We start from the raw sequence: 24,263 nt of genomic DNA, 5'->3' as shown, positions 1-24,263 counted from the left end.
CTATCATATCCCCCAATTTTTGTTATCCATTCATATTGCGCGAGGAACGTTTTCAAATTACCGTTGAACGCCTATTCAGACGGAATTGCAAAAATATTCAGTTGTACGGTTTATACCCATGGGGTCTACCAAACTATCCGAAAATTAATTGCGAGTGTCCACCTTTGAACACACAAAAGGTCAACATGAACATTATTGCCTCACTCTCGGTGGTCAGACTGACAAGAGGACCCAACTGATACCAGGGCACGATGCCACATCCAATCATATTTAACTGTGAGTCTTTTCACGGGTTTTTTTAACGATTATGCATGATAGCCTACGTAGTGTTCATTTTTAAAGGAAGTTTGGTCTTCCGTTTCTTTCTTTGGCGTAACGTTATAATGTTAGCGTTCAGTCATCGTTAAAATTCAGTCATCGTTAAAATACATATATATCGTGGAGTTATTACTGTTACTACACTATAACTGTTTCATGATGATATGCTGCCTTCGGCCGTTTGGATTCTTGTATAACTGTATGGCGTACATATTGCTCTGCTTTGGTTGAATAACGCACAATATATCCATGTTATATCCAAACCACTGCCGGATAATACTTCAGCACCTTTGTACACTTTGCTCAGAGGGAAGAACACTGTCGGTGGAATATAACATTCAATATACCCAGAGTGTATGCAGTCAAAGGACTTACTTCTTCGAGTTAATTATTAGAATATTTATTATTGTTGAATGTAAAATGGGGGATGAGGCGAGTTGTGATTTGTTTCGAGCCCTCAGCGTTTTAAAGTCAAACCTTTGGTATTATATATGGCTTGCAAATCAATTGTTACCTTACTATGAAATTAGTGATCTCTTCAAGACCAACCTTTCGTTCAAGTATGGTTCACTTTGATCATTCCAATGATAAATCCTTTGAATAAAATTAGGTAATTTGACAGTTCTCGTATGGAAATGAAATTCACAGGTCTGCATAATTATTGTGGTGAAATTATGCAATTGACCTTTAATTATTGCTTTAGAATGTCCAGTAGCCTCCAGATTGATACAGGGAAACCGAGGAATTCCAACGATAAAGCCCTAAAACCACTTACTAAAATCAAGGTGGAACCGCGTTAACTATACGGTACACATCGGTGTTCGTGCTCAGTTTCATAGCCAGACATACTGCAAACTGACCAGTCGCCACAATGCCCTGAAATCTGCTTTATGTCCGATGCTTATCAGTCGAATGGAGAGTAACTGGAATGCTGAAAACAGCGATCCATCGAAAGCAAAAATGGTAACTACTCTCGTGCGGCATTTTGTCTAACTTTAAGTATACGTTCTGACGTACTGTGTTTTGTTATACCTCAAATCGCTGCACTTCATGAACTTAACCTCAAAAGTGCATTCCAGGTTAAACACTAATTACTCTTTGGCATTTGAATATTTATGCCTCTATACCTTGCACGATGCATTTAAGTGGTACTCAAGACAGTCATTGCCTATTCGACAAATAAAAGACGTTTACTAGATTTAGTTTTTGTGATGTTAAAAAAACGATCTCTTATTGAATTCGACTATCAAGCAGTTACCTCTGACTTAACCTAAACCTATCGGTTAATATACCAAGTCCTAATGACGTTATGGCTTTGTTTGCATATGCGCTTAATTTCCTATGGGAGCGAAGTCGGGACGCCAGACAAAGTAGGGACCGTCTGACACATAGGAAAGCGCACATGTAAAGAAAGCGTGACGTCATTAGGTCCCAGGCCTATTGAACTGTGGTCAGCGAAACACCATATGGATCACTTAACTATTCAATAACAAGTGTATTGAATAAAAGTATGGTAATTTGTGTTAAATTAACTGCAGGGCCTACTCGTAAGGCAACAAATTCATGTAATTATGCACTTATCTGCATAATCATCAAAGTGGATTATGCAGTTGATCTTTAATTATTGAATTTTAATGTACAGTATCTTTCAGTTCAGTAAACCTCCAGATGTGGACACATGGAAACGGATTAGTAGAACTCTCTGCTCTGGTCAGCGTGCCTTCGCCAAGGCAGCACCTGCCGTTTTTGAATAAAGGCTCCCTGTCCTGACTAGACAGTCGTGAAATAACATCCCTGGACATCTTGAAAAGAGAGTTGAAATCCCGTTAACTTCACTAGTTATTTCTCTCAGACTTCGAACTATTTGTCCGTGCTTGGTGTAGGCGCCTTTTGATAAGTGCTGTGATGCCTTCGAATTCAGTGAAAATCGAAGCTCATCACCACACAAACTTCACGTTATAGTGGTAAACGTTATTACCATTTTGCAGTAGGAATACATGCAGTCATATCTGAGCTAGTGCTTCAGACTGCTCCCCCCTTCTTGATAGGATCCAACAACGAGCTATTAATTTGGTTGGACTGGACCAGGCATCACCCCTAGAACCTCAAGGTCTGTGGCAACCTCGTTCCCCATGGGTACGATCTCGCTGTGCGCCATGTTGGTTCCCATTACCGAGGCTGCCGTGCGCGATCCTGTTTGCTCCACAAACAAAAAACTATACATATTTTCTAGATTTTCTTAGACTAGTGTTTCCTTAAGCAGACCGGCAGCTGAACCCCTTTGAGAACATTCCAGATCTGCTCATGTTAAATGGAAATATTTGGCGCGGTTTCCGAAGGAAGCGGTCCCCACACACACCAATCATGATTTAAACCGTAGTCGCTGCTAATTTACCTCCAATATGCATTGGGTTGTCATACAAACTCTTCTATGATTAACCGTTCTGTCAGATAATGCAGTACAACGGGTAATTTGAGGACGTTCTTCACGTTCCTAATTATTTTAATGTATAGCACAATTCAGGTAAATGCATTTCGCTTTAACAAGGGGCCACATTAACGAGAGACACACTACATGTGAATGTAAAATAGCGACTAAAACTTTAAGAATGACAAAATGATGGATAATCTGACGGACGAGTTAGAGAACACCAATATTTATTTAACATTTTGGTGCACATCGAGTTTGACCTCCACCAAAGTATAATTGTATGTATTAATAAACGTTTATTAATTTTAAATGGTGAGTTCGTTTTAATTTGATGAAATAGTTTGAAATTAAATATTAAATTTAATATATTAAATAGAATACAATCAAGCAACATGATGGGAAACACCAATGACGATATGAAAGAAAGACGTCCATCGTAATTATGCTTCAATAAAGAAGAAAAAAATTGTAAAATTTCTCTTAAAGACGTTGCTTTAAAATTAGTACCCAATAAGTATAAATGATTAATCACAATATGTATCTTATCTACTCTAATTCTATATATCGGTATGTGCTGGTTTAATTTTTGTTGTTTTCCTTTGTGTTTTTATTTACCTAGTTATGTAAAGAGATCATTTTTTTCGCGAGAGGGGTACTGCTGCTTTTGATGGCCAGTTTAGTGACAATTTCTTCACGTGCAGAGCAGTACTGTTTTTAGGGGCCAGTTTTCAATCTTGAGAGGGGGTCCACAATTTTAATGTCGCGAGCGGGGCACTATGCTTTCGAATGGCAGTTTTCCATCTCGAGAAGTTATAGCGAGAGGAGCACTATTGTTTTTGATGGTACATTTTCCTTCTCGAGAGGGGCACAAGTTTATTATTTCGAGAGCGGTATTTGTGCTTTCGAGGGGTAGTTTTCCATCTAGAGCTAGGTGCACAATCTTGCTAATGCGAGAGGGGTACTTCTGTTTTGAGGGGAAGTTTTGCATTACAAGAGAGAAAACAAATGCATTTGTAGCGCGATCATATGCTTTCATACCTGTACGTTTGAGGGGCAGTTTTGTTTTCATTTCGAGGGGGCACATTACCGTAAGAGGGGCACTTTTGTTGGCCTGGGAAAATCTGGGGGGGGGGGGGGAAATGCCCCCATGACCCCCCCCCCTTTTCCGCCGCCTCTGCGACAGGGTATATGCTGTAACGAACATCTCTGAATCCATCCAATATGCGGATTATCTATTATCCATTAAGTGGAAATGAGTATCGAAATAACTACATGAAACAAAAGACCAAAAAAACACCAAACGCTTGTTAAATCTCCCATACTTATGTAGCACGAAAATTGGTAGCACATTATTGTTTCATAGCGTAGCCTATAATTTGCACTTTAATTCCCCAAACTATCCCACTTAAGCAATAGTAATAAAAGTATGGCCCCTTTATAATTCGCCAAATATGACCCTGATGGGGCCGAATATGTCAAACGAGCAGAGTCGTAATCCAGTCACAAGCCGATCACAAGTCAAATCACAAGTCGCAGACAGCCTGTTTGGTTATTAGTAAACGGACGTTTTTGATAATATCTGACCCACAGTAATTTAGCGTGATCGGTAAGCTCTACATACTGGTTGCCCCACAAAAAAAAGCCTATCAGTCGAAAAACAAATTAATAAAGGTATATTGCAGGTGAGTTTTTGAAATATATTCAAATTATCTTTGTAACAAACGCTATGCTTTATCAAACTTAAGGGTTGAACATAAGTTTGGCCAGTTTGGAATCGACTATCTGCAAAGTCCAGGTTAACGTCTTCGATAGGCCACAAAAAAAAGTCTCCGGTTTCTGGTATGCGCGCGCGTCGCCGTAGCCTTGCGCGTCGGCAAAATGAAAAGATTTTTTTTTCAATAAAAGATGATGTCTCAAAACCGCCAAACTCACTGGTTTGACTGAAATCCTGCTGCAGCACAATAGAGAATAAGCTTGATGTGGCCTCTGTGGACTGACTGGACTCCCATATATTTGCACTAAGTTAAGTCGGGCACCATTTTGCAGCATCAACCGACATTAGAAGCAGAAAAAAAAAGGTAAAAAAAAAAAAGCCGCATCGCCGCACCACTTTTTGGGCAAGCTCCATACAAGAAACCGGAGACTTTTTTGGCCTTATAGGGAACGGGGCTGATTTTTGCTGATCTTAGCAACCAACGCTCAAGGGCGGATCCAGAACACAATTTTTTTGGGGGGGGGGCGCCAAACAAATTTTGGTCTTCAAAAAAGTGTCTCGAAAAAAAGGCGGCGTGGGTTTCGGGGCCCGCTTATTAAGGGCCCAGAAAAAATTGGATTCTAGATGCTCTGTGGTGCAATCTGAGGCTATTTCTAACCACTTTAACTAAATCTTTAGGAGGAATAGATGGTGGTGTACGCAGTGCCTGCCTTTGATGCGACGCCACTTTAAAAAAATTGTTTTGTTTGGGCCCCCTGGATCCGCCCTTGCCAAGGCTTATAAATAATATGTGTCGCTTATGTTGTGGCCTTCGGGTTAGGTGAACAGACAATCGGCAATGGTAGAATTTGTGTGGGCCGGGAAACAAAAAAGGGTCCCACGGAAGTCGGCGATCCTGTTTGCTCCACAAACAAAAACTATACATATTTTCTAGATTTTCTTAGACTAGTGTTTCCTTAAGCAGACCGGCAGCTGAACCCCTTTGAGAACATTCCAGATCTGCTCATGTTAAATGGAAATATTTGGCGCGGTTTCCGAAGGAAGCGGTCCCCACACACACCAATCATGATTTAAACCGTAGTCGCTGCTAATTTACCTCCAATATGCATTGGGTTGTCATACAAACTCTTCTATGATTAACCGTTCTGTCAGATAATGCAGTACAACGGGTAATTTGAGGACGTTCTTCACGTTCCTAATTATTTTAATGTATAGCACAATTCAGGTCAATGCATTTCACTTTAACAAGGGGCCACATTAACGAGAGACACACTACATGTGAATGTAAAATAGCGACTAAAACTTTAAGAATGACAAAATGATGGATAATCTGACGGACGAGTTAGAGAACACCAATATTTATTTAACATTTTGGTGCACATCGAGTTTGACCTCCACCAAAGTATAATTGTATGTATTAATAAACGTTTATTAATTTTAAATGGTGAGTTCGTTTTAATTTGATGAAATAGTTTGAAATTAAATATTAAATTTAATATATTAAATAGAATACAATCAAGCAACATGATGGGAAACACCAATGACGATATGAAAGAAAGACGTCCATCGTAATTATGCTTCAATAAAGAAGAAAAAAATTGTAAAATTTCTCTTAAAGGGAAAATACAACATTTGCAGACATCAAAAAATAAAAACTACCAAATCATTTTGAAATACCTTGCTGGACTGTTAGTGAATGACAGTGTAAAGCATCCTGTAAAATAATGGCACCTGATATACTGTCATTTTCAAGAAAAGTGGTATTTTTGTATCAATTTCCAACGCTGGTCGGCCGACCAGCGTCGGAAAAAAATTGGCTTTTTTCAAATACTGGCCCCAAGTGACCATCGCACTTGTTTGCAATCGATTACACACCTATGAACGGGTACAAGCCAGCTAGACTGGTTCCCTGACCTTACAATTCCCAAATGTACGTAAACTGCCCTGTTTCTTCTATATGGAGTCAGGGAACCAGACTACAGGAAAATGATTGTTTTTCTTGGTTTTTATAGCATTTTCGAACCCAAAACCTCAAAAAAAGTCAGTGTAACTATATTTGCTATATATTTCCAACCCCCCAATTCCATCCATTTCTGAAAATTACAGCAAAAGCAAATGATGTATATTCCTTTTAAGGACGTTGCTTCAAAATTAGTACCCAATAAGTATAAATTATTAATCACAATATGTATCTTATCTACTCTAATTCTATATATCGGTATGTGCTGGTTTATTTTTTGTTGTTTTCCTTTGTGTTTTTATTTACCTAGTTATGTAAAGAGATCATTTTTTTTCGCGAGAGGGGCACTGCTGCTTTTGATGGCCAGTTTAGTGACAATTTTCTTCACGTGCAGAGCAGTACTGTTTTTAGGGGCCAGTTTTCAATCTTGAGAGGGGGTCCACAATTTTAATGTCGCGAGCGGGGCACTATGCTTTCGAATGGCAGTTTTCCATCTCGAGAAGTTATAGCGAGAGGAGCACTATTGTTTTTGATGGTACATTTTCCTTCTCGAGAGGGGCACAAGTTTATTATTTCGAGAGCGGTATTTGTGCTTTCGAGGGGTAGTTTTCCATCTAGAGCTAGGTGCACAATCTTGTTAATGCGAGAGGGGTACTTCTGTTTAGAGGGGAAGTTTTGCATTACAAGAGAGAAAACAAATGCATTTGTAGCGCGATCATTATGCTTTCATACCTGTACGTTTGAGGGGCAGTTTTGTTTTCATTTCGAGGGGGCACATTACCGTAAGAGGGGCACTTTTGTTGGCCTGGGAAAATCGGGGGGGGGGGGGGGGCAAATGCCCCCATGACCCCCCCCCCTTTTCCGCCGCCTCTGCGCCAGGGTATATGCTGTAACGAACATCTCTGAATCCATCCAATATGCGGATTATCTATTATCCATTAAGTGGAAATGAGTATCGAAATAACTACATGAAACAAAAGACCAAAAAAACACCAAACGCTTGTTAAATCTCCCATACTTATGTAGCACGAAAATTGGTAGCACATTATTGTTTCATAGCGTAGCCTATAATTTGCACTTTAATTCCCCAAACTATCCCACTTAAGCAATAGTAATAAAAGTATGGCCCCTTTATAATTCGCCAAATATGACCCTGATGGGGCCGAATATGTCAAACGAGCAGAGTCGTAATCCAGTCACAAGCCGATCACAAGTCAAATCACAAGTCGCAGACAGCCTGTTTGGTTATTAGTAAACGGAAGTTTTTGATAATATCTGACCCACAGTAATTTAGCGTGATCGGTAAGCTCTACATACTGGTTGTCCCACAAAAAAAGCCTATCAGTCGAAAACAAATTAATAAAGGTATATTGCAGGTGAGTTTTTGGAATATTGTTAAATTATCTTTGAAACAAACACTATGCTTCATCGAACTTAAGGGTTGAACATAAGTTTGGCCAGTTTGGAATCGACTATCTGCAAAGTCCAGGTTAACGTCTTCGATAGGCCAAAAAAAAAAGTCTCCGGTTTCTGGTATGCGCGCGCGTCGCCGTAGCCATGCGCGTCGGCAAAATGAAAAAAGTGTTTTTTTTTCAATAAAAGATGATGTCTCAAAACCGCCAAACTCACTGGTTTGACTGGAATCCTGCTGCAGCACAATTTTAACGTGTTTTTTTTAGATGGGGTTATGATAGAGAATAAGCTTTATGTGGCCTCTGTGGACTGACTGGACTCCCATATATTTGCACTAAGTTTAGTCGGGCACCATTTTGCAGCATCAACCGACATTAGAAGCAGAAAAAAAATAGGTAAAAAAAAAAAAGCCGCATCGCCGCACCACTTTTTGGGCAAGCTCCATACAAGAAACCGGAGACTTTTTTGGCCTTATAGGGAACGGGGCTGATTTTTGCTGATCTTAGCAACCAACGCTCAAGGGCGGATCCAGAACACAATTTTTTTTTGGGGGGGGGGCGCCAAACAAATTTTGGTCTTCCAAAAAGTGTCTCGAAAAAAAGGCGGCTTGGGTTTCGGGGCCCGCTTATTAAGGGCCCAGAAAAAATTGGATTCTAGATGCTCTGTGGTGCAATCTGAGGCTATTTCTAACCACTTTAACTAAATCTTTAGGAGGAATAGATGGTGGTGTACGCAGTGCCTGCCTTTGATGCGACGCCACTTTAAAAAAATTGTTTTGTTTGGGCCCCCTGGATCCGCCCTTGCCAAGGCTTATATATAATATGTGTCGCCTATGTTGTGGCCTTCGGGTTAGGTGAACAGACAATCGGCAATGGTAGAATTTGTGTGGGCCGGGAAACCCAAAAACAAAAAAGAGTCCCACGGAAGTCGGCAATAATTTCAAGTTGAATTAATAAATTCGACTCCAGTATGTTTTGTCTACCGCACAATTGCTTGCTATGACTTGTGATGACTTAATCATTGATTACAACCATGCAAACTAGGGCAGGCAAAACAGCATCTGCTGACCGCGTACTTCGTCGTCGTAATAGTGACTTTCATGCGTTACGACGGCAAGAGGCTTAGCGCAATCTTCGGGTACGGAGATATCATCAAAGATGTTTTCGTAGCAAATGGTGTATCTCCATGAGTGGTCGTAGTCCCAACTGGCTTCGGAGTAGGCGGATTCGCACCACCGATACTTTCCAGCTAGGTCGTCTGGAGATTACAGAGAAAAGAAAGAAGTTGGTTAACAATTAGCCAGCGAATTAATGTCAATAGTATGCCCATAATGCATAGGCTCGATTTTTCCTAGAGCGATTCCGGTTTCATTTTCTAAGTAGTCCATATTCCAATTCTTCTGAGGATTGCAACTTTGTCATTCTGGAAGGGTTTGTGTGTCCCCTGGATGCAAAGGGGTCCGCTCATACCTACTAAGTCCAACGCCTCATAAGTCCGACGCCTCATAAGTCCGAAATTTCGGACTCATGAATCGTCGGACTTATGAGGCAAACAATTTATTTATTCCGCCTCATAGGTCTGACGCCTCATAGCTCCGACGCCTCATAAGTCCGAAACAGCGTTTGTCCATTGTCGGACTTATGAGGCGTCGGACCTATGAGCGGAATTTATGCCTCACAAGTCCGAAATTTCGGACTTATGAGGCGTCGGACCTATGAGCGGAATTTATGCCTCATAAGTCCGAAATTTCGGACTTATGAGGCGTCGGACCTATATGAGGCGTCGGACTATACGACCCAATCCAAAGAGCGGTGTCGTCGGAAGTCTAAGTGCTACTGGCAGGGCCGCCCTAGGCATTAAGGTTGAGGGGGGAGGAACCAGACCAAAAGCAATCCAGAAAATGTAATATAAGGATACCGCCCAGTTGAAATAAAAACGAGGCTGTTGTGTTTGCAAAGCAATGGGTCCTTCCAGTAGCCGCGAACTTGCTAACACATCGATTCCCCAATAAACCCAGTGTAAAGGAACCAATGCGCACTTACCTTGAGAAAAGGTCCAGTCTCTGGATTGTCTTCCTTCTTGGACACTGACCTCGAGTTGGTAAGGGTCCTTCGTGTATTCGACAACTGCAAAGAACAACCGCAATATTTACATGGGCTTTATTTTACAGAAAACTTGCAATACGGCTTCTATAAACGTTGGTGGCAATATATCCGGGTTACCAGGCCCGGATTACTTAACAGGCACAGTAGGCACTGTGCATAGCATAGGGCCTACGAAAAATTTGGGGGCCTACGAAAAATTTGGGGAGGGCCTACGAAAATACCGCAGTGTGCCATAAAACATATAGGCCTTCCCACACACACCCACACGCGCAGATAAAAGTTTTAAGAAAGTTTAGGGGTCTCTCTCGGAATTTTCGATTTCACCAACTGACGCTGTACAGCATGTATGCGTTGGCCCTACGTATAAAATGTACGTGTAAAGGCTGTCGTTCAGAAGCACGGTGCCAACCATGGGCGTCAATCGGTGGGGAACGGGGTGACTGATATCGTTCCCCAACGATTTGCGTCCCTGAATAAAAATATGTAACCTACATTTGATTCTATAGCTCGGAACAGCTGATTTAATGACTCCAAACTCGAAAAAGATGTTTAAATGATGATCTTGTGCCAAAATGCAGTCGTCAGAAATTGCCTCGGATCGCACCATAGGGCGCCTAGAATCCATTTTTTTCAGGGGCCCTTAAGCGGGCCCCGAACCCCGCGCCGTTTAGGCTTCTCACTCGCACAATTACTCAGCAAAAACTGTAGTGTTAATTTAACACCATTCGGTATTTATATGTGACAACACCAGTAAAATTTAACACCAGATGGTCCTATATAGATACTAATGGTGTAAATTTAACACCATAGTTTTTGCAGTGTAGTACCGATCAAGATACACATGTTTTATGTACCACCCCCACTTTGAAAAACATATGACGCCCTCGAGAATTGGAGCCAACAGGCTTTTAGAGCTAGGACCAATACCAGTTTGGCCTGGCTTGTTTGAATTATACAGCCCCCCCCCCCAACAAAAGTGCGCTCTGGATCCGTCTTTGTACCCCCACTCCCAATATCTATAGCCACATATTTTTATTATGTAGTTTTGAGACAGGGACATTTTCCGGTTCGCGCATTAACAAGATTGTGAATCTTCTCGAGATGGAAAACCATCCCTCGAAAACACAGGTGTTAGTAAAAATTATACTCGCTTGTTAAGCACACAATGCGATCCCAATTTAGATCGTTCAGTCGCCAAAGTTCATGCATTTGCTTTGTTTCATCTCAAATGCCTTTTTATGACCATAGACTTGAGTCAAGGGCGTATGGCAACCCGGACACGAAAAAAAGACCATGCGAGTGGCAGGCTCGTTGAATTGGCTCAGTGCGCCGTCATCAGGGGCGTAATTCCCGGGGTGTGGGTGAGGTGATACCCCCACACTTTTTGACCGCGGGGATGGGCTATTGAATCATTCCCCACTTTTTTCCTGATGAGGAAACAATGAGGATTTTGAGGTATTTTCCGAACGTCCAAGCAATAAAATGTATTCAATAGTACTGGAAAGTGGAGAAACAAAGTACAAAAAGCTTTCAAAAATGTAAGCGCGAGTATACATAATTGATAACGAGCGTCCCAGTATAATGTGGTGTCCAGCCCCCCCCCCTTTCGAAAGCTCACGGCCGGGCAATTCGGGCGTTTCATGTGCCACCAAGAGTTTGCCACGGAAAGTTAGTTTTTCCTAGTGCATTGTGGGTGTGGGAGATGGTCGACAAATTCGCAGCGCGGGACATTTGAAATTATTAGTTTTTCCGGTCAGTAGTTTCGTAAGCGTATGATTCAAGTATAAATTTGCCTTTTTTTCCTATGTACCAATATGGTGTTTTTAGTAAGGCGGCAGAACGCTATACCCGAATTTATAACCACTTAGCTTAAGTAACTAAAGGCCAAAAAAAGGTCTCCAGTTTCTGGTATGCACGCGCGTCGCCGTAGCCATGCGCGTCGGCAAAATGAAAACTTTTTTTTTCAATGAAAGATGATGTCTCAAAACCGCCAAACTCACTGGTTTGACTGGAATCCTGCTGCTGCACAATTTTAACGTGTTTTTAGATGGGGTTATGATAGAGAATAAGCTTAATGTGGCCTCTCTGGACTCCCATTTGCACTAAGTTTAGTCGGGCACCATTTTGCAGTCATCAACCGACATTTGAAGCAAAAAAAATCAGGTAAAAAAGCCGCGTCGCCGCACCACTTTTTGGGCAAGCTCTATACCAGAAACCGGATACTTTTTTTGGCCTTATATGACACTCATTCAAATCGGCTTTGTTTTGTCGACCGTAATTCCAAAAACTGACTCTCCATGGCAAACATTTGGTGGCGCATTGCGTTGTGAATAGCCCGAATGTTATGATTTTGGTCATCCCCCATCCCCCCACCACTCGCAAGCACAGATATACGCCACTGGCCGTCATTGCCCTCGCGTGGTCACGATTAATCATGCCACCGACTGACGTTAATGTGACATTGTATTATAATGGCATCATTCCCTAGACTAAGCGTTAGTACAAGAAAAGATGAAGTTTCCCAAGCTAGCTAAGGGACTGAAATAGAATCAGACTACCAAAAATCCCTTGTAAAAATTTGTAAACGGGTTAGTAGTTTGATATAAATATAATTAGGTTGGGTAAACTTGCTAGAATTTCTCTCAATCATAGTGACATGTCAGTGCCAGCCGAAAGACACGCGACGCGAAATAATAATTGATGAGACAGAATAAGAACGAGCTTGGTAAGGTTAATTGCTCGTAGTGACTGAATAGTCAACTGCTCGGTACATAAGAATGATTGCAGAAAAGAGTTACGTAACAGCATTCATGTATATAGCACGATGCCGATGCATCTTTCGTGCAGCTATGAAACACAAAGTAACCCTCCCACTGCGAAAATAACGATTATGTTTTTATACGCAAAGAGAAAAGCACTTACTGAAACAGCCTAGTTGTTAAGCTGTCAGACAACGGACCCAGGGTTAGGGGTTCGAACCTGCTTGGTGTCATTTTTTTGGTTTTCGATGCCCGCGGTTCTGTCATTTAAGAGTGTTAATTTCCCGTCGTCATTTACCAACAGCAGTTAGCTCGGTCGGTCGGTAAGCTGACTCACAAGTTGGGACTGTCTGCGAAGTCCAGGTTGGCATCTGCGTATAGGTACGGGTTTTTTTTGCTGACTCGCCAGCAAGGCTTAGGGTGCCACCTCGTTTCCTCCTTTATGGTGCCTGACTTTCGAGTACATGGATGGACAGGGAAGGAGGTGTGGTGGGCCGGTTACCGAGTGCCGGAAGAGTTCTATATGGAAGTCGGTAAGGGCTCATTAGGTTAGGGTCATAAGTCCGACTCCTGAAGACTTGGCCATCGCCACATAACTTTTTGTTTTATTTTATTTCCTTTCTTTCGGAGGACAATATTGCAAGAATGATTAATTTGTTATATTGAGAGCTTGTACTGTAATCGTTCGAAATTAATGTTTAAAATTGCTCGAAAATACAAAATTCAATCCAGCTAAAATATTATTTATTTCATTATCGCACAACTGCATGTTCATGCTTAGTACCTTTGCGCATACCTTGTTCTGGCCTGTTACCTTTAGTGGATTTTTTTTTAAATCACTCTACAGGGTGACTAGAAAAAAAACGAAACCCAAATGGCAGGACCAATTTTTTAATGCAGTTTTGCTTGTAGCACTTTTAAAATCTAGGATATGAAAGCCCAATCAATAAACTTTCTGTTAGTACAAGAATAACTAAAATCTCATGTACTTTTCACGTTACAGAATTCGGAACACAAACACCGTTTTAAAGTTCTGTCCACGGATCACAAAAAAGTTAAGCATTCTTCCAGCAAAACCAAAACAATTCACATGCATCCCTATAAAAATTGTGTTCGTTTGCTGAAAAAACACCGGTGTTACCTTTTTTTGTGATCCATGGACAGAACTTTTAAACGGTGTTTGTATTCAAAACTCTTGAAAAAAAAACTCGAAAAATTACACGAGTGATTTCAATGATTCTTATTTTAAATGAAAGCTTATTGATTGGGTTTTCATATCCTAGATTTTGAATGTGCTACAGGCAACTTGAACTTCATTCAAAAATTGGTTCTGCCATTTTGGTTTCATTTTGTTGTACTCACCCGTTACACGGACAGATTTATGTTGCCCGAGGCTTGATTAACGTCTCTATGAGTTACGTACCTGTTAAGAATTCCTGTCCAAAGAGGGGAATTATGACACAGTGTTGACACACATCCTCAGCGTCGTTGCATGTCATATTGATGCGACTGAATCCCTGATTGGCGGTGGGAAAATCAAAGAAAGGGAATGTAACTTTCTTTTGTTGGGACTTTATACGTTAGACAATATGCGGCAGGAGAATACATGTACAGGGTGAGTCAAAAACAGAGGAACCCAAACCCCCCAAAATATGTTTCATATTAAAAAAAAAAAAAAAATGCAGCACCAAAAATAGTAATGACTGAAAAGCCAATTTCATAAGCTACTTTTAGATGAAAAAATACTGAAATTATTTAATCCGTTCAAATAATATCACCATTTAAACGCAATAAACCTAAAACCTGTTTCGTCCCCAAAAAAAGGAGCAATTTATTGTGTATTCTGACTATTTGGAACAACAAAGAAAACTTGTTTCAACAACTGTCAACAACTGTAGTACACAATATCTTTATTAATGACCCTTGTTAGGCAAAACATATTATTTTTAAAATCCACTTTATTAAAAGACGGGCCTTCAAAAAGACTCTGTGTAATATTTTTTTACTTTTCAACTGAGGTTTTATCGCTGGTGATGTTTGAAGACAATTTGGACGACGATTCTTGAAATCGCTTTTTTTGACGAAAGAGGTTTAAGGGTCATTGTGTTTAAATGGTGATATTCTTTGAACGGATTGAGCAATTTTAAAAGTAGCTTATGAAATTGGCTTTCCAGTCAGTATTATTTTCGGTGCTACATATTTTTTTTAAATATGAAATATAGTTTTGGGGGTTTGGTTTCCGCTTTTTTTGACTCACCCTGTAGTTACCATTTTTGCTTTTGATGAATCGCTTTCTTCGGCATTCCAGTTACTCTCCACTCTACTGACGACAAGCATCAGACATGCAAGCAGGATTCGGAGCATTTTCGCGACTGATCAGTTTAACAGCTCTGGCCAAATTGTATGTGAAACCTGAGGACCATGCACCGATGTGTATCGTATAAATGCTGTTTATTAATAACTCAATAATTTATGAGTCGGTTTTGTTTTTGCATTAATATGCAAATGTAAACGTCTTTTATTATATTTGTCGAATAAGCAATAGCTTTCGAGTAATTAAATGCCATTCAAGGTAATACATCTTCAAATGCCAGGTACTTTGTTCTTCAGTTCCAATGAACTGTTTTATGTTAATATAATAATAATTTGGGAGGCTAATCATCCTTACTCGCAGCTGGTATGCTGAATTATGCTGGTATGCTACAACGTGGTCGGGCCGCTGGCACGTAAAGGCGCCTATGGCTGCCGGCCACATCGCACAAGCCACCCATGCCACCCAAAGTGCAAGAGGTGCAGCGGTGGGCATATACTCGAACCGAGAAACATACTACACCAGAATATCCTACATATTAAAGTTTGTCATACAATTAAGCGCTGTCAGATGTAGGGCGCCTTCGCTCGTACCCCCCCCCCCTCCTGCAAACAGGACGCTGGGAAGGGCTGATTTCTTCGAGCTCTCATGGGATAGATTTTGCGTGACCTGTGACGTAGCATGCAGCGCTGCTGATGAGATACCCATAATGCCATGCGTACTTCCTACACAAGATTCTGTGAAGCGGCATCAGCCCTTCCTAATGTCAGAAAAAAAAGTTGCCGATTACATTTCACAATAGCCCCACACGCGATCTCCGTGTGAGATGCATATTGTCCATCATGTTTCCAGTGGAATAACCTAGCTGTACTGCACAAATTGTGACTTCAGTTTTTTTTCTCTATAGGATTCAGAATATTTACTTACCCGAAATTATATTACAGTGTTTGAAATTACCCGGTCTGAAATGTCCCGGTCTTCAATTTCCACACTGGCGTAAAAATATGACCGAGTAATAATTATTAATAAAATGATTTATAAACCTACTGACAAAGTCAGTGAACTAGCACACCATTTACAAGCGTGCATGTAGGGCAAACTTCTGTAGGATATTATTATTATATTAGTGAGTGCTGCAATCAGAACCGTGATTGGTCAAAACATCAGGCCCGGATTAGGTGTTTCGTAGGCTCTAGGCACCAGTGTTCCGTAGGCCCTACTCCGCTCTAGCCACCGGCACCAAATTCAAGGTACAACGCACTGTACAAATCAGGCCAGGACCCGGGTCCTAGCTCTAAAAGCCTGTTGGCACCAAGGGCGTCAATTGCTTCTCAAAAGTGGAGGTGGCACTGTCTCTTGATCAGAACTAATGCGAGTGCGAAGCCTAAACGGCGTGGGGTTGGGGGCCCGCTTAAGAGCCCTGAAAAACCATTGGATTCTAGACACTCTGTGGTGACATCTGAGACAATTATGACCACTTTAACCAACTTTTGTTTAGCAAAAGAACATCATCATTTTCGAGTTTGGAGTACTTAAAACCAGCTGTTCTGAGCTATAGAATCAAAATATGAAGTTTACAATGTTTTATTCGGGGACGAAAATAGCTTGAAGACGACGACATGCCCCTCCGTCCCCCACCAATCGACGCCCATGGTTGGCACCGTGCTTCAGAAGCACAGACTTTACACGTACATTGTATACGTAGGTCATGTATGCTTACGTGATGTACATTTTACGGCGCCGCGCCAGTTGGTGAAATCGTTTTTTAAAACTGTGGGTGTGGGTGTGTGTGAACGTATAAACACTGCCTTATATGGGGTACCGGAACAATGGAAGGTACCCCACAAGGAATGCCCACCGACTTGCGGGGTACCATTTTGGTACCCACAAGTTTTTCACGAAATAGATATATGGATTTTACTCAAAAACTAGGAATTTCCAAGGTGGGTTGATTGGTCGCTAATGGAAGAGTTTTAGAAAAGGGATATTAAGTCCGAATTTCAGCCCAGGAAATTAATTCTGGTTAAAATAAGAGCATTTTGAAATTAGTGTGCGACATTTCAAAATTTTAGTACACGAGAACAAAGGAAGTACCCCACTTCTATGCCTGTGTAAGCGTGGGTGCGGGTATATATAGGCCTATAATTAATTTTATGGCACATTGCGGTATTTTCGTAGGCTCCCGAATTTTTCGTAGGCCCCGGATATTTTCGTAGGCCTAGACACAGTGCCTACTCTGTGTCTATTGGATAATCCGGGCCTGCAAAACATCATGGGCGTGGCTTGACTGAGGGAGCGGTCTATTTCCCAATGGGACATAAACAATAATGTGCCTACACGCGTACTGTTTTGTCGCAGTGCAAGTACAGTGTGAGTATAAAAAATGAAACACAAATGGCAGGACCAATTATTTAATTAAGTTCTGCATGTAGCACTTTCTAAATGTAGGATATCAAAGCCCAATCAATAAGCTTTCGTTTAGTACAAGAATCATTCAAAACACGTATGTGTACCTTTCATGTTATATACGGAATGTTGAACACAAAAACCGTTTTAAGGTTATTTCCAAGGATCACAAAAAGGTAAATGTTCTTTCATCAGCAAAACGAAAAAAATCACATAGGGATGTGTGTGAATTGTTTTCGTTTTGCTGAAAGAACACTTACCTTTTTTGTGATCCGTGCATGGACAGAAGTTTAAAACAGTGTTAAAATTCTGTAACTTATATATGTTCCTGACCTTGGGTTTTCTTTACCGAAAGACTCTTATTGGCATGTATGTTTAGCTATCCACGATATGAATCACTAAATCATTGCAATACTAAATCTTTTGAATAAGATTATGGTAATTTGCTTTAAAAAAACCCAATAAAGTACAATGGACTAGGAAACAAATTCATAACTCTGTATAATTATCGCAGTGAATTATGCAATTTCCTTCAATTATTGTATTAGAATGTACAAGTAACTTCCAGATTAACACAGGGTATTCACGGACAAGCTACGCTGATATAGCCCTTAAATCACAAATAATTAATGCCAGTAATTCTTTATAAAAAATTCAAGCTGGCCCAGCATTTATACAGTACACATCGGTGTTAGGTGCTCAGTTTTCATATGGCCAGACTTGATACTGATCAGTCGCCAAAATGCTCCGAATCCTGTTTTCATGTCTGATGCTTATCAGTCGAGTGGAGAGTAACTGGGAAGCTAAAAACAGTAACCAATCTGGTGCAAATCTGGTAACTATTCTAGAGTGGTACCTCGTTTAACTTGAAATAGGTCTATAACTTGAAGAAAGTTACATCTCATATACATTTGTTTCTATCCTCAAATCAGGGATTCAGTCTCATCAATATGAAATGCAACGACGCTATGGATTTGTGTCAACACTATTTTATTCTGCCCCTCTATAGTCACGAGGTCTTAGCAGGTAAGTAACACTGATGCTCAAATATGGTATGCATTAGACCTGATAGGGCAACAGGAAATCTGTCCATGGGTTTGATACTGTGAATTGTTGGATCGGTAACAGGCTTTGAGACGAAATTAACCTAAGCTATACTGCCGTGATCAAGATGTGACCAACGGTGGCGATGTTACTAACCGTAATTGTTCAAGCGTGCTGTTTCATTGCCATTGACTTTAAGAATGACCACATTTCAATAACCATTTTTGTTTAAAGCTGTGTCTTTGCCATTTTAAATTGGCCATCAAATTGATTAAATAATTATTGAGCTGGTGAATGATCATATTCCAGCTTGACAAGTAAGTAACAAAATGACGCCTAGGTTCAAAGGGATAAGCGATTGTGGTGTGAACAATATGAAGTCAAATGTGCCTATGGCTAATACGTGAAAGATCTAAATGTATAAACCGCCAACAAGCTCTCAAAACGCCCTTGTGCATAATTGTTTAACGTTAAGCTCACGCATGTACATACTGCGATTATCATTTGCAGTTTTCGAATACACGAAGAACCCTTACAAACTCCAGGTCGGTGTTCGAGAAGGGATACAAAGCAGAGACTGGAGATTTTTCCAGGGTAAGTGCAGATTGGTTCCTTTACATTGACTTTGCTAAAAGACAGGCCTGCGTGGCAGGCTGTATTTGGATGGATCACAAAAAAGACCTGTGCAACCTCAACTGTAACGACCTGAATTTTCAGGGGGGGGGGGGGCGCTGGGGGGGGGGGGGGCGCGGGGGGGGGGGCTGGAACATTTCATGGGGGGCGTCATGTAGGGGCGTCAATCGCTTCTCAAAAGTGGGGGGGGACATACCTTGATCAGAACTGATGCGAGCGCGAAGCGCGAAGCGCGAAGCGCGAAGCCCTTACGGCGTGGGGGTTCGGGGCCCGCTTAAGGGCCCCGAAAAAAAATGGATTCTAGATGTTCTGTGGTGTGATCTGAAGCAATTTCTTACCACTTTCCTCCATGCTTTAACTAATATTTTCTTAGCAAAGGATAATTATTTGAACATCGTTTTCGAGGTTGGAGTCATTGAATCAGCTATCGGTATTCTGAGCTATAGGCGTGGGGTTCGGGGCCCGCTTAAGGGCCCCGAAAAAAGTTTTGGATTGTCGATGCTCTGTGGTGTGATCTGAGGCAATTTCTTACCACTTTAACCAATAATTATCTTAGCACAAAAGATAATAATTTAAACATAATTTTCTAAGTTTTCTCAGCTAAAGGCATACGAACATTTTTGGAACATTGTTTTCGAGGTTGGAGTCATTGAATCAGCTACCAGAATTCTGAGCTATAGACGTGGGGTTCGGGGCCCGCTTAAGGGCCCCGAAAAATTTTGGATTCTAAATGCTCTGTGGTGCTATCTGAGGCAATTTCTGACCACTTTAACCAAAATTTTCTAAGCAAAAGATACATTGTAGTACATAATAGGGCCCTGTAAATGAGACACGAGTTCAAAAATCTGGGGGGGGGGGACATTTGATATTGTGTCCCCCACCCTTCAAAAAGTGTGGGGGGGGGGGACCAGTCCCCCTGTCCACCCAGGATTGACGCCCATGGCGTCATGTAGATCAATGATAATTTTTTTAGAAACTCAAAATCTCAGTGGGGGGGGGGGGGGGGGGCGACTGGGGGGGGCGACAAGGTTTCATGGGGGGGGGCTGTAGCCCCCAGGCCCCCCCCCCCCCCCCCCAGGCCCCCCCCCCCCCCCCCCCCCCCCCCCGTGGCTACCCCACTGATTTCAGGGAATTTTAATTGGTCTATTATTATTATTTTAGCTTTTATGATTGGAGGAAAAAGTTTGTGCGTGGCCGATTCGCGTGATATCGCTGACTGAAACTGTGTGACCCACGGACCACCTATCTAAAATACGTGTTCCGTGGTGTGAGCGAGCAGTGCAGTGGGTGTTAATACGCATTTTAGATTATCATTATGCGCTATGTCACGCCGGTTGTCAGCTTACTGGTCCGCGGTCGCCGGTCGAAGGGTCGTTTCTCAGTGGTCATCATGTGGATCATTCGCAACTATTTAGATTTAGATCAATGATAATTTTTTTTAGAAACTCAAAATCTCAGTGGGGGGGGGGGGGGGGGGGGGGGGACAAGGTTTCATGGGGGGGGGGGGGCGGTCGCCCCCCACCCCCCCCCCCCGGTGGCTACGCCACTGCCTGACTGAGAGTGTCTTTGTTAAAAGAGCAGCCTCGAATTTTGTCTCAATTTTGTGCCGTCATATCACCCAGTTACACTGTGTATAGTCCGATCATTCACCTGAACTTTCGGCAGTCGATTTTGAATTCCAAAGTCACGCTTGCGTCTTGTCAAAAGGCCTGGACTGGTTGATATAAACGCGACTTCCGATAGTATTAATTATTGACCCCAGATTTAATCCCAATGGACCTTATTCACGAGTTAGGCATTTTTGTCGTGTTCCCTGAATGCATTTCACAAATTGTTATCTGTTGAATGGGATGGCGCCAGACCATTTATGCAGCCTTATTTTACTTTCATTTTTTTTAAACAATCTGTCTTAAAACATTAGGGAATATTAAATAACAGATTTTAAATTATTCATTTAAGTAGACTTCAATTATTTATGTACTTGCTTTCATTTCACTTCGCAAGTTCCAAAAATGAAGATTTTACCTCACTTTCAATTCAACATGGCCGACTCGCGAATAAGGCCAATGAGGGCTACACTTCTTAATTTATCTTCATGATTTTGGAAGGAAACCACTTTTGTAAAGCTTATGGTTTTGTTTTCGGCAGCAAGGCATTAGTATATGGACTATAAATCAGAAGATGCATGAGAAACCGAACCGCCACCCTGCATCATTGTCGGCTTAGAGTCTTCTTCCCTTTTTTTTTCTGTCTCTAATTCCCAGACGACTGTGATGGGAAGTATCGATGGTGCGAATCCGTCGACTCTGAAGCGAGTTGGGACTACGACGAATCGTGGAGATACACGATTTGCTTCGAAAACTCCTTTGATGATATTTCGATACCCGAAGGATGCGCTAAGCCGCTTGCCGTCGTAACTTATGACAGTCATCATTACGATGACAAAGTGCGCGGTCAGCAGATGCTGCTCTGTCTGCCCTAGTTTGCATGGTTGTAATCAAATCATCACAGGTCATAGTAAGCAGGAATGTTGACCAAACATTCAGGAGTCGAATTTAGAAATTCAAATTTATGAAACTATTATATCGCAGACTTCCTATATCTTCTAGGATCTGGGGTTTTCCGACCAGCCCACCACATCCTTCCCGGATATACCTTTATGCTGCTGCCATATTTCAGTCATGTTCCCAGGCCCTGTATTCAATAACGGTACTGACTGGTAATATTTTTGTGCAAAAAGGAGCCAGACTATTTTCCTTCCAGCCTCGCTTTGATTACGTTGATTTGAATGGGAAAAATCAAGATGGCCGCAACATGATAATGGTCTATTGCCAATTGTCACAAGCGCATATAGGCTGCACCTATAAACCTTGGCTGCCGCGATCGACCAAACGAGCCCCAGTATACCTTTACGAAGATGCTAACCTAGACTTTGCGAATCGTCCCTAAAAGGAAGAGCTCACCAATCACGCAGAGTTACTTCTTCTATATCCTAAACCCCCAAACAGACTGTCTGCAACGTGTGATTGACTTGTGATTGACTATAGATTACGACTCTGCTGTTTGAAACGTTCAGCCCCAGCAGATAGACACGTCACATTTGCCGAGTTATGAAGGGGCCATACTATAGCTATAGACCTTTATCATGCTGCCACCATTTCAGTCATGTTCCCTGTATCCAATAACAGTACTGACTGATAAGTTTTATGTGCAAAAAGGAACCAGCCTATTTTTCCCTTCCAGCCTCGCTTTTGGTTGATTTGAATGGGACAAAATCGAGATGGCCACAACATGATAATGGTCTTATTATTATTATTATTATTATTATTATAATTGCATAAGTGGGCCAGTTTTGGGAATTAAAGTGTACAGACGTTATGAAAACGATTAGGCTATACATGTACTTTAAAATAAGTTGTCAAACTTTTGCTGTTGTATTTAGTACGATTTCCATGTAGTTATTTCGGTATTTCACATCATTGTGGGTGGATGAAAGATAATCAGCACGTTGGATGGGTTCAGAGATGTTCATTACAGCATAATGACGTATGTACCGATACACAAGTCTATTCCATCTATTAAATTCCATCTTATTAACAAGTCTATTCATTTAATTTCAGTAGGCCTACATTTATTTTTAAAATAGTTCTATATAAAGTTCTGTATACAACTTACACTGTATACACCAGCACGCACCGGTATTTTACATGAGAGTAGCTTAGATATATATTGTTACTTATAACATATATAAGATTTGAGGCTTTGCATGGTGGAGTATCGGTATCGTTTCGGTTTGCGGTAACACCATGTGGTAATAACTACTGCTTAGAAGATGTTTAGTTCTGAAAAGAACTTGTCCTGCTTATTATCAACTTCGCTAAGTAGTTTTTTGTTCTGATAAGAACAGTCCTGCTGTAAGTTCTAAACGAACTTGTCTTGCTCTAGCCTGCTCTAGTCATCGTCAAGTCTATTCCATCTATGAAATCTGACGATGACTAGAGCAGGCTAGTCGAAACGTTGAGACCAAAGACAAGTTCGTTTAGAACTTACAGCAGGACTGTTCTTATCAGAACAAAAAAACTACTTAGCGAAGTTGATAATAAGCAGGACAAGTTCTTTTCAGAACTAAATATCTTCTAAGCAGTAGTTATTACCACATGGTGTTACCGCAAACCGAAACGATACTAATAACATATACGTATTGGATACTATTTTTTCATGCAACGTCCTCAAAAGAATTGGTACAAATTCTTGTTTCCTTTAATTGTTGAAGCATAGTTACCATGAAGTTCTTTCTTTCACAATCATCGTTATTTATATGTTTGTCATCATATTGCATCTATTCTTGTAAATTTTAAAATTGAAATTCATCAGTTAAAATTAATTCATCAAATCTAAATTAATTCGTGAATTTAAAATTAACTTGTCAAATTAAAATTAATTCATTAAATGTAATTAATTCATCAATTAAAATTAATAGACCTTTAATTTTTTTTATTAATATATACAATTACACTTCGTCGGAGGTCAAACTCGATGTGTACAGTCGAACCATGGTAATAAGTCTTTGTTTTTCTTTGTTTTCCTTTGTTTTCCAATATTGTTAATACAAGGTACCTGTTATAACAAGGTAATTTGTAAAGTCCTATGGACCTTGTAATAAATATTGGTGTTCTCAATACTCGCCCGTCGGCGCCATTTTGTCATTCTTAAAGTATCAGTCACAGAAAATGTACTGCTATCATATCCCCCAAGTTTTGTTATCCATTCATATTGCGCGAGGAACGTTTTCAAATTACCGTTGAACGCCTATTCAGACGGAATTGCAAAAGATTCAGTTGTACGGTTATACCCATGGGGTCTACCAAACTATCCGAAAATTAATTGCGAGTGTCCACCTTTGAACACACAAAAGGTCAACATGAACATTATTGCCTCACTCTCGGTGGTCAGACTGACAAGAGGACCCAACTGATACCAGGGCACGATGCCACATCCAATCATATTTTACTGTGAGTCTTTTCACGAGCTTTTTAAACGATTATGCATGATAGCCTATATACGTAGTGTTCATTGTTAAAGGAAGTTTGGTCTTCCGTTTCTTTCTTTGGCGTAATGTTATAATGTTAGCGTTCAGTCATCGTTAAAATTCAGTCATCGTTAAAATAC

General features: G+C 40.9%; 2 protein-coding genes across 2 annotated transcripts; one reads left to right on the top strand and one right to left on the bottom strand.

Annotated features, from left to right (window-relative positions):
• Positions 1-8,239: 8,239 nt before the first annotated feature.
• LOC119722586 lies at positions 8,240-15,128 on the bottom strand. Its single transcript, XM_038192767.1, has 4 exons — positions 14,969-15,128; positions 14,124-14,217; positions 9,879-9,962; positions 8,240-9,093 (listed from the first exon to the last, which is right to left on the bottom strand). The coding sequence occupies exons 1-4, from the start codon at positions 15,062-15,064 to the stop codon at positions 8,876-8,878; spliced, it is 492 nt and encodes a 163-aa protein (XP_038048695.1). The 5' UTR covers positions 15,065-15,128; the 3' UTR covers positions 8,240-8,875.
• A 3,194-nt stretch (positions 15,129-18,322) lies between these two features.
• LOC119722594 lies at positions 18,323-22,218 on the top strand. Its single transcript, XM_038192776.1, has 3 exons — positions 18,323-18,443; positions 18,972-19,055; positions 21,359-22,218. Exons 1-3 carry the CDS (start codon positions 18,368-18,370, stop codon positions 21,574-21,576), a joined length of 378 nt encoding a protein of 125 aa, XP_038048704.1. The 5' UTR covers positions 18,323-18,367; the 3' UTR covers positions 21,577-22,218.
• Positions 22,219-24,263: the final 2,045 nt, after the last annotated feature.

This window comes from Patiria miniata, unplaced genomic scaffold (assembly GCF_015706575.1).
Source record: "Patiria miniata isolate m_02_andy unplaced genomic scaffold, ASM1570657v1 HiC_scaffold_16, whole genome shotgun sequence".
NCBI classification, from domain to species: domain Eukaryota; kingdom Metazoa; phylum Echinodermata; class Asteroidea; order Valvatida; family Asterinidae; genus Patiria; species Patiria miniata.
Note: the sequence above shows the minus strand (reverse complement) of the source record. Positions and strands in the feature narration are given on the sequence as shown.